Source organism: Petaurus breviceps, unplaced genomic scaffold, assembly GCF_028583685.1.
Source record: "Petaurus breviceps papuanus isolate PSGF00001 unplaced genomic scaffold, PetGlider_PUasm1.0 90721, whole genome shotgun sequence".
In the NCBI taxonomy this organism is placed as follows: Eukaryota; Metazoa; Chordata; class Mammalia; order Diprotodontia; family Petauridae; genus Petaurus; species Petaurus breviceps.
This window is the reverse complement of record NW_027187322.1, coordinates 6,404,079-6,417,484: the sequence shown is the minus strand read 5'-3', so window position 1 is coordinate 6,417,484 and position 13,406 is coordinate 6,404,079. Positions and strand designations below refer to the sequence as shown.

Below are 13,406 nucleotides of genomic sequence, written 5' to 3'. Positions count from 1 at the left end.
TCTCTCTTTCCTCTCTCTATGACTGACACACAGACACAGACACACACACAGACACACACAGACACACACACACACAGACACCCCCCCCCCAACACACACACACACTGAAGGAGATTGAAGTAGAAGCTGGGGGAAGGAGAGGACTCTTTTCCCCATCTTTGCCTTTCTCTCCTCTTTTTCATTGCAATGGAAGACCAAAGGGTTTTGGAAAGTAGTGGTTTCCTGGGGCTTCTCCTGTGAAACAAGTGCCCTGCTGGTGGAGGTGGGGAGTTGCTGTAGAAAGGGGGGAGGTGGGGTGTCCTGGGTCTTCTTAGCAGAGCTGCTCTGAGCTGGCTTCATGGCCAGACAAGCCAATCCACAGGCTTTTTGATTGGAAGAAATCACCAATCGTCCCATAGCCCTGGGACGGCAGCTGATGGCATCACAGTGGCAAAGTGCCATGATTTCAAATCTGGCGTCAGACACTTCCTAACTGGGTGACCCTGGGAAAGTCATTTAACCCTGTTTGCCTCAGTTTCCTCACCTGTAAAATGAGCTGAAGGAGGAAATGGCAAATCATTCCAGTAATGGGGTCACAGAGTTGGACATGACTGAAAAAAATGGGATTTTGATTGGAAGAAGTTCCCAGAGATATTTGTGCAACTTTTGACCCCCTTTAAATAAAATAATAATAATAGTGGGCCACAAAGCCAGCATTTTCCATGGTTCCCATCAGAATTCTGGGAGGGAGATGTTATTATCCCTATTTTACAGATGAGGAAACTGAAGCAAATAAAGATTAAGTGACTCGCTCAAGTTCACAGTTAGCAAGTGTCAGAGGCAGGATGTGAACTCAGGTTTTCCTGACTCCAGGCTTAGAGCTCTAGAGGGGTAACCTGGAATGTGGTCCCCCGGGATTGAATCTTTTAGACTGGAAATGAGGCTGATTCCATGGGCAGAAGAAGTGAGCTCTGAAATCCAGGCGCATTCCTGGGAATGCAGCCAGGGAGGCCTTGGTGCAGATGGTCTGGAAGCTGTGGGTACTGGGTAGGGCCTTGCCAAGATCACCCCCAATGGCCACTTCCCACTGGCCAGCACCTGAGGAGGCGGGACTAGGAGGGCCAGGGCGATACAGCTGGAAGGGGCCTTCCCCTCATTGACCCAGGACTCCATGTTGAGTTAGGATTCAAACTCAAGTCCTCAGACTCCAAAGCCAGCTGTCTTTCCTTTCCGCTACATGACAAACCACCCAGGGTTGCTGCCCTGAACCAGCCTTAGACCAGGACAGGTCTCAGGTCTAGACAGTAATGGGTGATTGGGGTTGTCTGGGCATCTGTTCATCTCATTTGGGGGAGGGGAGCCCCTTGACTATGTGAGGTGAAAACTTCAGCTGCTGATGTCTGCTTGGCCACTGTTCCCTTGGCATTGAGTGACCCACCAGGACATTCGGGTGTTCGCAAAGTCATTTTATTATATACAACCTGAAGGGCTGCCTTCCCCCTGTAAGGCTACACCCTCCCAGGGACCAAATATGCTGGTTGCTGGGGTTCTCACCGGCCTTTGAAGAAAGCCACGTAAAATATGGGGGTGTAAGCATTCACAAACTTCAGCAGGAAGGCCTTGAAGATCAACCGCTCCTCAAAATTCTTGTCAGTCTTGGGAACCTCTAAAACCAAGAAGATGGGTTTTGTATTCAAATGGCCCCTGGCGTGAAGCTCCAGTGGGAGTCCGTACCAGACTGACTGCTACTCACCGATCTGGGTTAACCATCGCGCTATGGAGCCATACAGCTCATCCAAGATAATGATGACCACTAGGTTAATGATGACCGCTGTGGCTGTGACCGTGACTCGCACGTTGGACCGGCCAGAGGGGGAGGAGCTGATGGCCAAAGCAGCCGCGGTGGAGATTCTGTAGATAATCACTCCAAACACAATGGCGAAAGTCAGTCCGATCTGGGAAGGAGAGAGAAGCGTGTCCTTCATTCTCTCAGAAGAACCAAGTGAGTCAGCAGAGTAAATCCTGGAGGCCATGCATTCAAGCAGCCCAGGTAGTCCTGTCTTATCGGAACCATACAACATAGCATGGATGAATAAAACATCTACAGAGCAATTACTGTGAGCAAACCAGCAGAGATTAATGCAGAAAGGCACTAACTCAAAGGCACTCCCATTCCATTGGGGGAGGAAGTTGTCCTAGGGTGCAATGACTTGTCCAGGGTCATCCAGCCAATTCATCAGAGGTAAGACTTGAAACTTGAAACCACATTCTTCCCGGCTCTGAGGCTGGCTTTCTGTCCACTACACTGAACTGCCTGCAAAACACTTCACATTCATTCTATCCTGATGTTTACAATTGCCATGGAAAGGAGCTGTTATTATTGTCCCCATTTTGTAGATAAGGAAACTGAGGCTAGTTTTCCAGGAGATATTCACCAGGAACAGAAACATTCAAGTTCTAGCCCTATCTGGTTGGTTTGATTCATCACCAGAGAAGCCCATGACTAAGCAACCAGAAGATGCGATGAGTTCAAATCCTGCCCCAGACACTGTCTGTAAGATCCTGGCAAGTCACTTAAGCTAAATCTCAATCTCCACATCAGTAAAGTGGGAGCAGCCAAATCTAGACTATCTTCCTCACAGGGCTATTTTGTTGGGGTCATGTTTTCAGTCATGTCCAATTTTGTGACCCCATTACTGGAATGATTTGCTATTTCCTCTTTCATCTCATTTTACAGGTGAGGAAACTGAGGCAAACAGGGTTAAATGACTTTCCCAGGGTCACCTAGTTAGGAAGTGTCTGAGGCCAGATTTGAAGTCATGGCAATGACTCCAGCACCTCTGTGATGCCACCAGCTGCTGTACCAGGGCTATGGTGAGTATCCAAAGAAAGACTACATTAAACATTATACATGTTTTATCATTCTTATTGCTGTTATTATTTTCACCAGCAAAGACATACCCTGATAGGCTTAAAAGAATTAGCTAGAACAAATCATGCCTTGTTTTTGTTTGTGGTGTCTGAAAACAGGGATAACTGGAGAGAGGAACAGAAGCATCCAAGAGATTCAGGAGATGAATAAAGATTCTACCTAGAGCCCTTCCCTTCCCAGAAGAGCCCTATGGGGAGACCCTCCCTGATCAGATAGCTGTTTCTGAGCCAGAGGCTTTCTTCCACCTTCCTCACTCCCATCCAGACAGCAGCTGGCAGTTCTACCTTGTGGGTTCGAATGCAAGAAAAGGTGACACCACCCTGCTTGCTGATGACAATGATGAGAGGTACTGAGAGTCAACAGCCTTGGCAGGAGACAGGGCCAGCTCTGGCCTCCCATTGGGTCCTTCTCATCAGCAGATCCCAGCAATGCCTGGAATCCCACCCAACTGGAGAGACTGCTTCCTTTGCTTTTTAGGATTTGAGTTGGGGAAAGAGGAGAGGAATGGAGGCAGAGTGGGAGATCTGGCTTTTAATCCCCCTTTAGCCAACTCCTGGCTGGTTGACCCAGGGCCATTTCACTTTTTTTTTAAGCAATAGGGGTTAAGTAACTTGCTCAAAGTTACACGGCCAGTTATTTCTGGGTGTGGTGCCAAGTATCTGAGCCCGGATTTGATCCAGGTCATCCCAACACTGGAGCCGGTGCTCTCACTCGCTGAGCCACCTGGCCGCCCCCCATTTCACCTTTTGTGACCTCCTCCATGAGATGGGGAAAAGCGCTGCTCCCTGTGAATTCATATAAGATCCCACACCCCAACCGAAAAGGGAGATGGAGACGCTAGCTTTCCTTGCCCAGACAGGACCTTAATGCTGAGTCAGCCTGAGGCTCACATCTAAGAGCTGGGAATCTGGCTTCATGACAAAGACGAACAGCTGATTCTGAAGCTGATTTAGTCATCCAAAAACCAAGACCTCAAGGGCCTGATAAACTTCAAGGCTCCTATTCTGGCCTGTAAGAAGGCTACTAGGCAAGGTGTCTATCCGGTGCCCCTGCCTGCTGCAAGTCCAAGACTGATGGCTTCCTTCTTGGAGTCCTGGGTTTGAAAGTCCTAAAGCACAGGTGTGATGGTGCTATTCCTCTGGCCAAGAACCATCAGTGGCTCCCTATTACCACTCCATCCCCCAGTTCTTATCACTTCCCCTCCCCTAATTACTTTGCATTTGCACTGAATGTATTTCTTACTTATTTAGACAAGGGATGAGTCCCCAGAGGGCAGGGACCATTCCAACTTTGCCTCACCTCTCCAGAGGCTGGCAAATAGACCTGCCCTATTGAATTATCCAGGATTCCTGCCCAGCCAGGAGAAGTCCCCAGGTCTGCCTTTGGTTTCCTGAGCTCTTACCATGAAGATGAAGCTGACAAAGTTGGTCAGGTAGGCTGGGAGTCTGTCCTTCCATGTCAGTTTCTCCTTATCGATCTATAACATGAAACGAACATGTTGTCACTTATCCCTGCTCTGCCAGCCCTGGGCAGGAAGCAGGCTTGTGTGTGCGGTGAGTTAAAAACAGGGGGGCAGTCCTAGAGAAGGGAGGCCAGAGTGCTCTTCCTCCCACTGCCTCCCAAGCTGGGGGAACCTGGCTTGCCTTGTTGTCCATCCCACAGTTCTTTTCCTCCTCTACATCAAGTTGAAATAAGCCTTCCCCATCACAGGTTAACATGCTATTTGCCACCCTCACCAATCATGATGCCAATTTCTAAGCACTCTTTTTGATTTCAATCCGTTAATTTACCCCTTTGGCTATAAAAACCAAGAAGATGGTTATCAAGCTTAGGAGGCAATGTTGTTTAGAAACCTGCCATTGACCCGGTAACCTTTCCTGCATGGGACTGCGGGACTCTGGGGTTATCAAAGTGCTGTTTAACGAAGACATCCCTGAAAACAATGAAAGGGATATATACGTGCCAGGTGGGCAAGGGGGCATGCACGTTCATTAAAAAGAACACGTGCACCCAAACCAAGCACACAGCCCACAGGCAACTGGGTCAAGCTAGTTTGTCATGCTTCAGGAACTGCTAGCATCTCCCTCCTTTCAAAAACAAATCGCGATCTCAGCCATGCAGTGCCAAGCTCTCCATGGGTGCTAGATGGGCAAAGGAGATGGGCATGAAAATCAGGAACAAAAGCCTGGGAAGCCAGACTTGGCTGGTGGCAGGGGGTTAAGGCAGGGAATGATGGATATCATTGACTGTTTTTCAGCAAATGCCCCAACATTTCAATTCCTTCAGGAAAGGAAATGTGCCAGTTTCACCCCCACCATGGCTGTCTTAACTCTTTTTCTCCATCTGTTTGCTGTCTCCTCCGGCAAATGTCCAGGCTTCTGAGAGCAGGGGGAGGGAAGGAACAACAAAGAAGGACCAGGAGCTGGAGTGTCACCCCAAGTGGATGCTAGGTCCCGCTGAGTCATCCTCACCCGCCAGACTGGTGTGCGCAGCCCAAGCAGAGAGCTCACCCTATGCTTTGCTCACTCCAAGGCTAATTTCTGGTTCAGGTCAATTTAAACAAAGAACAGATGGCAGGTGTTCAGCTTTGAAAAGAAATGCCACAGAAGAGACATTTGGGAAGAAAGGTCAAGCATAGAATAGAGCTGGATGCCGCCGCCATGCTTGAAACCACTCCATATCCTGGGACTGGAGGCCAGGATTTAGTACTTAGAGGGACCTCAGAGACCACAGGCTCCACCTCTCTCTTTTTAGAGGAAGCTTTGGACTAGGCCAAGTCCTTCCGGGATCTGAGCACATAATTACAGATTTAGAACTGCAGGAGAGCTCAGATTTCAGTCCAACATCTTCATTTTACAGTGAGGAAACTGAGGAAAAGACACTTGCCCAAGTCATGTGTGGAATTCAAACCCAAGTCCTTTATACCCAATTTGATGTGCTTGCCCACTGATCCTCTCCTGCCTCTGGGCCTTTGCCAAGGTAGGATGCTCAGCCTGTCTGGAAGGCATGCCAGTCCTTCTGGCTTCTGCCTCAGAGTCTCTCATTTCCTTCAAAGTCTTTCCTGACCCCACTCCCTGCAGCCATCAGCACTTTCTGCTGTTCTCTGTACTAACTCCCTTGGGAACTGTTCTATCTCTTCAGGAGAATGGCAGCTCCCTGAGGTCAGGGACTGTTTCATTTTTGGTCCTCCCCCAGGACTTGGATTTAAGGTCCTGTTATACCACAATAGTGTTCCTCTCTCCCTGCAGGAGACTGGATGAGGTCCTGACAGCCCCCTCAGCTCTCCAGTCACACAAGCCCACATCTCCCAGGGACTTGCCCCCCCCTCCCCTGACCAGGAAGGAAGGATGCAGCTTTTACTCTGACACATCCCAACACTCACTTCTCTCCTGAGTATGAAGGCCTAGGGGGTGCTCGGCCCATTGTGATCACTGGCTGGGTCCCCTGATGACAGGACTCTTGACCCTGTCACCAGCTATGTGGCCTTGGGCAAGTGGATGCTCCTGTCCAGGCCTCAGTCTCTTCATCTATCAAATGGGTTGGTCTAGATGACCAAAGTCTAAGGTCCCTTCAGGTTTAGGCACTTGGATCCTGTTACTATATTCTCCCCATACAGGTTGTCGTAGGTTGCTAAGTGGCACAGTGGGTACAATGCTGGCCCTAGTCAGGAAGACCGAAGTGTGAATCCTGTCCCACATGTGGGTTGATGAGTTGTGTGGTCTGGGTCACACCTACCCCCTCTTGGTCTCTGCTGCCGCCTCCCAACAATCGGGGACCGACCTCACAGGGCTGTTGTGAGCCCCAAATAAACATACGAAAAGTGCTCTGCCCACCTTTAAGTGCTACGAAAATGCAGGTTAGTTATCCTTGGCTCACTAGTACTGGGATGGATTCAGCTTTTATTGGCCTGGACCTCTGAGGCAGGCACTGAGCTAGCTGCTGGGGAACCTCGATCCAGAGGGCAGGGGATGCAGCGTACACCATACCCACCAATGAGCTGATCCCCACCAGGTGGCAGAGGAAATACTAAGTACTTTGGGGCTGGCGGAGTGCCAAGTGTCTGAAGAATGCTGGGATTCTTCCAGGCAGAGGTAGAGGCAGGAAGAGCATTCCAGGCAAAGAGAGGAGGAGGCTTTCTTTTGTGCCATCAAGGGCCACATCCTGCCCCAATTATTTCAGTCTGATGCCAGGAACCAGACACCAGCTGGGCTCCTAGGCTCAGGCCAGGAGAGCTAGCTGTCGAGGGTCACACTCCCACACCTCCCAGTCCATCCACTAGGGGCTCCTCCTGAACTCTTCACTTCCTCACCCCCACCACCATGTCCAAGCAGATGACAAGCCCCTCGTCTGCCCTCTGACATGGCCCCCAGCCTGGTGCAGCTCCTTCTCCCCTCACACCTGGATTGTGGCTGTTGGGTCTGCCTGCCTCAGTCTCTCCCCACTCCAGCACAGCCTAAAGCCCAGCTCTGATCATATCACTCTCCTATTCAACAAGCTCCTGTGGCTCCCTATGGCCACCAGGATCAAATACAAAATACTCTTTGGCATTTAAAGCCCTTCCTGCCTCCTACCTCTTTCTGGGCTTTTATCTTATGGCTCTACTCTGTGACTCAGTGACATTGAAGGGCCTCGTGGCCCTTCCCCAGACAGGTCCCTTCGCCTCCTAACTGACCACGCTCACCTGCTGACCTAGAACTTGCCTTCTCCCTCCTCTCCCTGCTTAGAGAGTTTCCCTGACTTCCTTCAAGTCTTTGCTGCAGTCCCACCTTCTCCAAGAACCCTTGGCTGGTTCCCTTCCCTCTGACAATCACCAGCTCCTTGGTTTCCATCTGGTTTGTGCAGTCATCTCCCCCTCATACTGTGGGCTCCTTAACAACAGGACTGCTTTCATCAGGTTGGGGGGGGGAGACCCTAGCAATTAGCACAGTGGCTAACATACAGTAGGTACCTAATAAATGTTTATTGACACGTACAAGGTGAAGATCTGTCTCAGTACATGGGCAGGGACATCCTGTATTAGCAGTGAGGGGCCCAGGCACTGGGGAAAGCCTTCCTTCATCCGCCTGCCTGGGCACCTACCTCCTAATTCCAAGACTGAGTCCTCCTCGGACACCCTGGGGCAGCACCTGGGGAGTCTGCCGGCAAATCTGGCCGGGGAGACAGGGGGCTTTTTTTTCAGGTGTTTCTATCATTTTTCCAGACACGAGCAAATGCAGAGGCTCATAAATCACTGAGGAAGAAAATCCTCCTTGTAGACATCAGAGGGGAAAAGGCCTGGTGACTGGCAAATGTATATCTGGGATGGGAGACAGTGGAAATGAAAGCAGGCTCTCTACATCTCTGCGCCTAGCACAGGACCCGCTGGGAGGGCGATCGAGGAGGGCTCACGGGAGGGGGAGCGGGGAGGGATCGTGGGAGGGAGGGGCTCCTTGGCACTGGGCCCACCTCCTGCCAGTGGGATTCTGGCTGCTTGCTGAGGGTCCTGAGGCTTCCAAGGGGGGACGGTCAGCCTTGCAGCAAGCACAGAACTGCCCAGTTATCCGGCAGGCACAGGTCAGGCCACCTCCTGGCTCCAGGAGCTTCAGGGGTCCCTGCTGCCCACAGGCCCCTGTTGGGAGGAGGCTCTGGGCGGCCCTCCCAGAATGAACTCCCAGCACTGCTCTCGGTGCTGGCCTGGGGCCCTCCTTACCCCTTACTTCCCTTCAGCTGCCTCAGCCTTCAAGGGTCTTTGCCGACCAACCCTCTCCTCCCCACATCCCACACTCTGCAGCTCCTGGGTATATACTTTCTATTTACTTCTCAGCATTAACACTGTATCTTGTCCATGGAGTATCACTCTCCTGAGGGCAGCACCACAGGGCACTGGCCTTGGAGCCAGAAAGACCCAAGTCTGAATCTGCCTTAGACATTTCATAGCTGTGTGACCCTGGGCAACTTACTTCATCTCAGCCTCAGTTTCCTCATCTGTGAAATGGAGGTAATGGTGGCCCCTACTTTCCAGGGCTAGTACAAGAATCAGAGAAGATATTCTATGTAAAAAGCTTTGTAGACCTTAAAGCCACATATACAGCTGCAGGTCTGTGTGGCATCATCACACCATTATAGTTACTGCTTCATTCCTGTGCCCCAAGGGCCCAGTGGAGCCCTGAGACAGGGGCATAGGGGCTTACTAGCCATCCTGGTGGGCTCACTGCTGGGCGACCCTTTGCCTGGTGAGGCCAGCTTCAGGCCTCTAAGAGAATGCATTCCCCACAAAGGATCCCGGCTCTTACTGAGTACTTCCATGGCCACAGGACACCTACCTCCTTGTTTCGGGAATCTTTCCGAAGGGATTTCTCCAAAACCTTGGCCTCATACTCTGCCCTTGGATGAGCCTGTGGAATAAAGTCAGTCTCCAGTTTAGTTACAAAGCAGAAATGCCAGGCCAGCCCAGATGTGAGCACATGGCCAATGGCTTCCTTGACTTGGGTCAGGTGTGTGCCTGCCCAATTCACAGAGCTGCTGGAGGTTGGTGCCAGGTCAGAGCTGTGCCTTTTGGACCACCCCCACCCCTTTCCTGGCCCTCACCCTTGTAGTTTCCTGGGAATTCTCCCCACTGGCAATGGAGGAGAGGAGCTTCCCCCCATACCTGGGGCAGCTTCTGTTTCCTGGCAGCAAACCCCAGGCAGTGGAAGAACTTGCTGACCATAGAACTGGTAGCCAGAGACAAGTGCCATACAGCCATCAGAGGAAAAAAGAGTAGCCTGAGCAAGCACCAGCAGATGCAAGGACCTCCCACCCTCCCATCCCTCCCCCATTCAAAGGCAGGCGCTTGGCTTGAACCAGCTTGAAGAACAGAAATGAGAATGGGAGGCTGAGTGTTAAGGCAGGCCAACGCTGGCAGGAAAGGCAGCCTGGCTACTGGGCAAAGGGCCACCATAGAGGGCTCTGTCAGAAGCAGGAAAGGAGATGAAATGATGGCCAGCATCAGGGGTGAGCGCACAGTCCCTTTCTGCAGGGAGACAGGGCGGGAGAAGGAAATGGAGTCATAAAAAGTTCCAAACCTTGACGGTCTCCTTCATGGATCAGTAAAATGGGGGGAAGAAAGAAACACAAATGTGGAATTACTTCAATGGGCTCAAGGGAGACATCCACTAAAAACTGCAATCTCTCTCTTTGCCTAGAAGTCAGAAAGCCAGGGAGAGCAGAGCTGGAATGGGGGCAAAAGGGACGGCTGGGGAAGGTTCCACCCTGGCGCCTGTCGAATCCCGAGTCATTATTTAGGGAATCATCAGAATAAATCATCTTTATTCAGGAGCCTCCCAGAGGATGTGATCTGTTTAAATCCTTCAGGCTCATGTGAAGAAAGCACACAGCTGAGTAATGAGACTCCATGGGCCTCTTGCCTCCTGATTTTACCCTTAGCCAGTGGTGCCCAAACCTCTGGGGACACAAAATGCCCCAGGGCGCTAGCATCTCACTCCTGTCTTGTCTAGCAGTGCCTGGGGGGCCCAGCAGGGAGAATGGGCCTACCCTCAAGAAGTCCACTTTGGAGACACTGGGAGTCTGAGGCCACTCAACTGTTTGTATCATCACCATGGCAGCAGGCCGGCTCTCAATCCAGGCCTTTAGCTCCCTGGGCCCATTTCCTCTCCCTGCCAAATGAGGGGCTTGGGCCTCTAAGGTCCTGTCCTTCCAGCTCTGTCTCCAGGTGTGGTAGCCTATGAAAGACTCAAGGGGAGCACAATTTTCCTATTGGGGATTTCCCATTCCCAAGGCACACCAGGGACTGGTGCAGGATCTTCCTACAAAGACGACCCATGTATAACTTAGAGTCTTGGAAGACTAGTTAGCTGAGGTTTCGGTTGCTGTGTCCAGGGCCACACAGTTAGTGAGTTGAAGAGACTGATCCCAAATCCAGCACCTCTAACCACGATGCCATGTTGTCCATTAGGCACAACATGTCAGAAATGCTTCAGGCCTCCAGGGTCCTACAGCCATGCCAAGAACAGCTTTGGGTGAAGAGGAACCTTCCCCCCAGTTCCCCTCTTCTCTTCACCTCAATCAAGTCAAAGAGTCAGACTCTTCCTGACTTACATTAGGAAGGGAGCCCCTTGTACCTCAGCACTTGGCACCAAGCAACAGCTTTCTAAATGCCATTTAGTAATCTCATTTGATCAAGCTTCATCCACTTTTGCCTGTAACACACATGCATGCCCTCCTCATGCGTGCCCACACCCCCGGCTCCTATAGCACGCACAATCCACTACACCAGTGTCCTGCCCATCGCATATGCTACACATGTGTTCCATGTACATTCTCCGACCACATGTTTTCTACACGTGTGCCCTGCCCCAATATTTTTGTGGTAATTTATGGAAGAGTGTGCCCACGCAGCAGGGATCATTTCTCGTCTCTCAGTTTCCAGGTTGTTTAGTTAAATATCTCTTTTGGGGACAAACCATCTTGTCTTCTGTATGGCTGGTAGATGTAAGCACATCAGTGGGGGCTCCCAAGCTGTGCTTGTTTGCGGGTAGCGACCCAGAAAATGCCTTCAGCCTAGGGCACATGCATGGGGCCTGGGCATCACATTTCGGAGAATAATGAGGGGGGGCATTGGGGATTATGTGATCCCCATGGGAAAAAAATCAAAAATCATACTTGTGCCTCTGACCCCAATGGTCACTCTCCATCGAGATAGGTGAAATGACTGCTGTTGTGTCCCTAGACATATCTGACTGCTTTTAGACACAAAGGAGATTTTTACGTCATAACCCAACTGCCATTAAGGGTTTAAAAAATAAATGAATGACTTAACAAACTCAAATAGTCTGCTATAATGTGCAAAGGAACTCATGAGGTCACAGGACTGGCATCTGGTGGGATCTCTTGAGGCCTTGGGGTCTGTGCCAGAAACATTTCTAATAAATGATCCCATTTGTTCATCTGACAAGATCTGAGGGCCTGTACCCGAAGAAACCAGCAATTAGTGATGAGTCAAAGAGGGCACTTCTCCTCAGATGCTGGGAGAAGGCAGAGAAGTCTGGCTTCAAGCCCTTCCATGAAGCCATAATTACACTTTGAATCTTCCCTCCTTTTTTTAGATCCCAAAGGGGCCAATGGATTCTTGTCCCCTTCAGTATTTCCACCTTCTCCCCACCCCGTTGCTGTTAACCACACCCAGTGGTAGAAGCATTAACCAGCCAGCTGGCCAGAGGGAAGTTTGGGCCTCCTTTGTGTGAGCCTTTCATCTCACATTACCCTGGCAAGGTCGGTGGGCACGCCTGGAGGGGCGGGCTGGCTTGCATCACATGGCCCAGGCCCTGCTTTTAGCACCTTAACCAGAGCCCCAAGGGAGTCTGGGTAGACAGGAATCTCCATGAGCACACCAGAGGCTACAGTGTCCCACTGGTGTGGATGTCCAAAGCATTCTTGCACATACATGGGGCAGGTCTCCCTGGTAACCAAACATGCTTCCAACACAACCAGAGATGAGCTCAGAAAGAGGCCGTGTGGAGCATTTTCATTCAGCCCTTGGACGGGATCACTTTCCATCCCATGCCACACTCACACAAGGCTGGAGGACAGACTGAGTTATTTTGGGGCCTACAAACTGCCCAGCAAATACGGAGCAAGAAGGTTGGAGATGCAGCCAGCATCCAGGGCACTAACCTCTTCCTCCTCGAACCCGGTCAGGTCCCATTTATAGTTGAGCCGCATCTGTTTTCTCTTCCAGTGTTCCATAAACATGGCAGCTGGACAGAGCAGAGAAAAAAGAAGTGAGTCAAATTCACAGGCAACTTGGTTGGTGTCTACACGGCTTATCAAAACCCACTTCAAGCCGCTCAGAAGGACCTGTTTCGAGGCTGACTGCTGAGGCTGAAGTGAGTCATTACGGCAATCCTCCCCACAGGGCTGGCCTGGGTTAGCTTTGCATTTCCAGGGCCCTGGGATGGTCTGTGTGCAGCCTCAGCAGTCCAGCCCAGCTTCCCAGACCCCGAGCTAATGCCAGCTCTTTCACGAAGCCTTCCCTGGTATCTCCAGCTGGAAGCCACCCCCAAAGCACTTTGTCCTTCTCTTGAGGCACTCACCACAGTCTCCTGTTATTTTTATCCATGTTTTATGTTCCCAAGTCCCATGAGGGGGGACTGAGTCACCTTATACATCTACCTGCGAGCTGTTTCCCCGTCTGTCTACAAACATCTAAGTCTCCCATATCCTTCAAATAACCAGACCCTTCACTTGACCTTGCTGCCCCCTCAGGCTGTCATCCTGTCCTTTCTTTCCTCTCACTGCTCACTTTTCATTCTCTTGCAGACTGGCTCCCAAACCTACCACTGGACTCAAAAATCTTCTCCCAAGCCACCAGTGACCTCTTAACAGACAAACCCATAAATCCTCGTTCCACTTGAGTGCTCTGCAGCTTTGATATTGGTCACACACATCCCCCTCCTCGACAGACTCTTTCCTTGGCTTCCATGGCATGGCTATCTCGGTCCTCTCCCTTCTGTCTGGA

At 51.0% G+C, this 13,406-nt stretch overlaps 1 protein-coding gene across 1 annotated transcript in view; it reads right to left on the bottom strand.

Moving 5' to 3' along the window:
• Positions 1–13,406, bottom strand: part of ANO1 (anoctamin 1) — a 96,378-nt gene that overhangs the window by 21,228 nt on the left and 61,744 nt on the right. Inside the window, exons 13-18 of the mRNA XM_069066539.1 lie at positions 12,563–12,645; positions 9,955–9,966; positions 9,214–9,285; positions 4,314–4,388; positions 1,733–1,934; positions 1,534–1,645 (exon numbers count right to left, since the gene is read on the bottom strand). Of these exons, the coding sequence (XP_068922640.1) occupies positions 1,534–1,645; positions 1,733–1,934; positions 4,314–4,388; positions 9,214–9,285; positions 9,955–9,966; positions 12,563–12,645 (556 nt within the window). The remainder of the gene's footprint in view (positions 1–1,533; positions 1,646–1,732; positions 1,935–4,313; positions 4,389–9,213; positions 9,286–9,954; positions 9,967–12,562; positions 12,646–13,406) is intronic.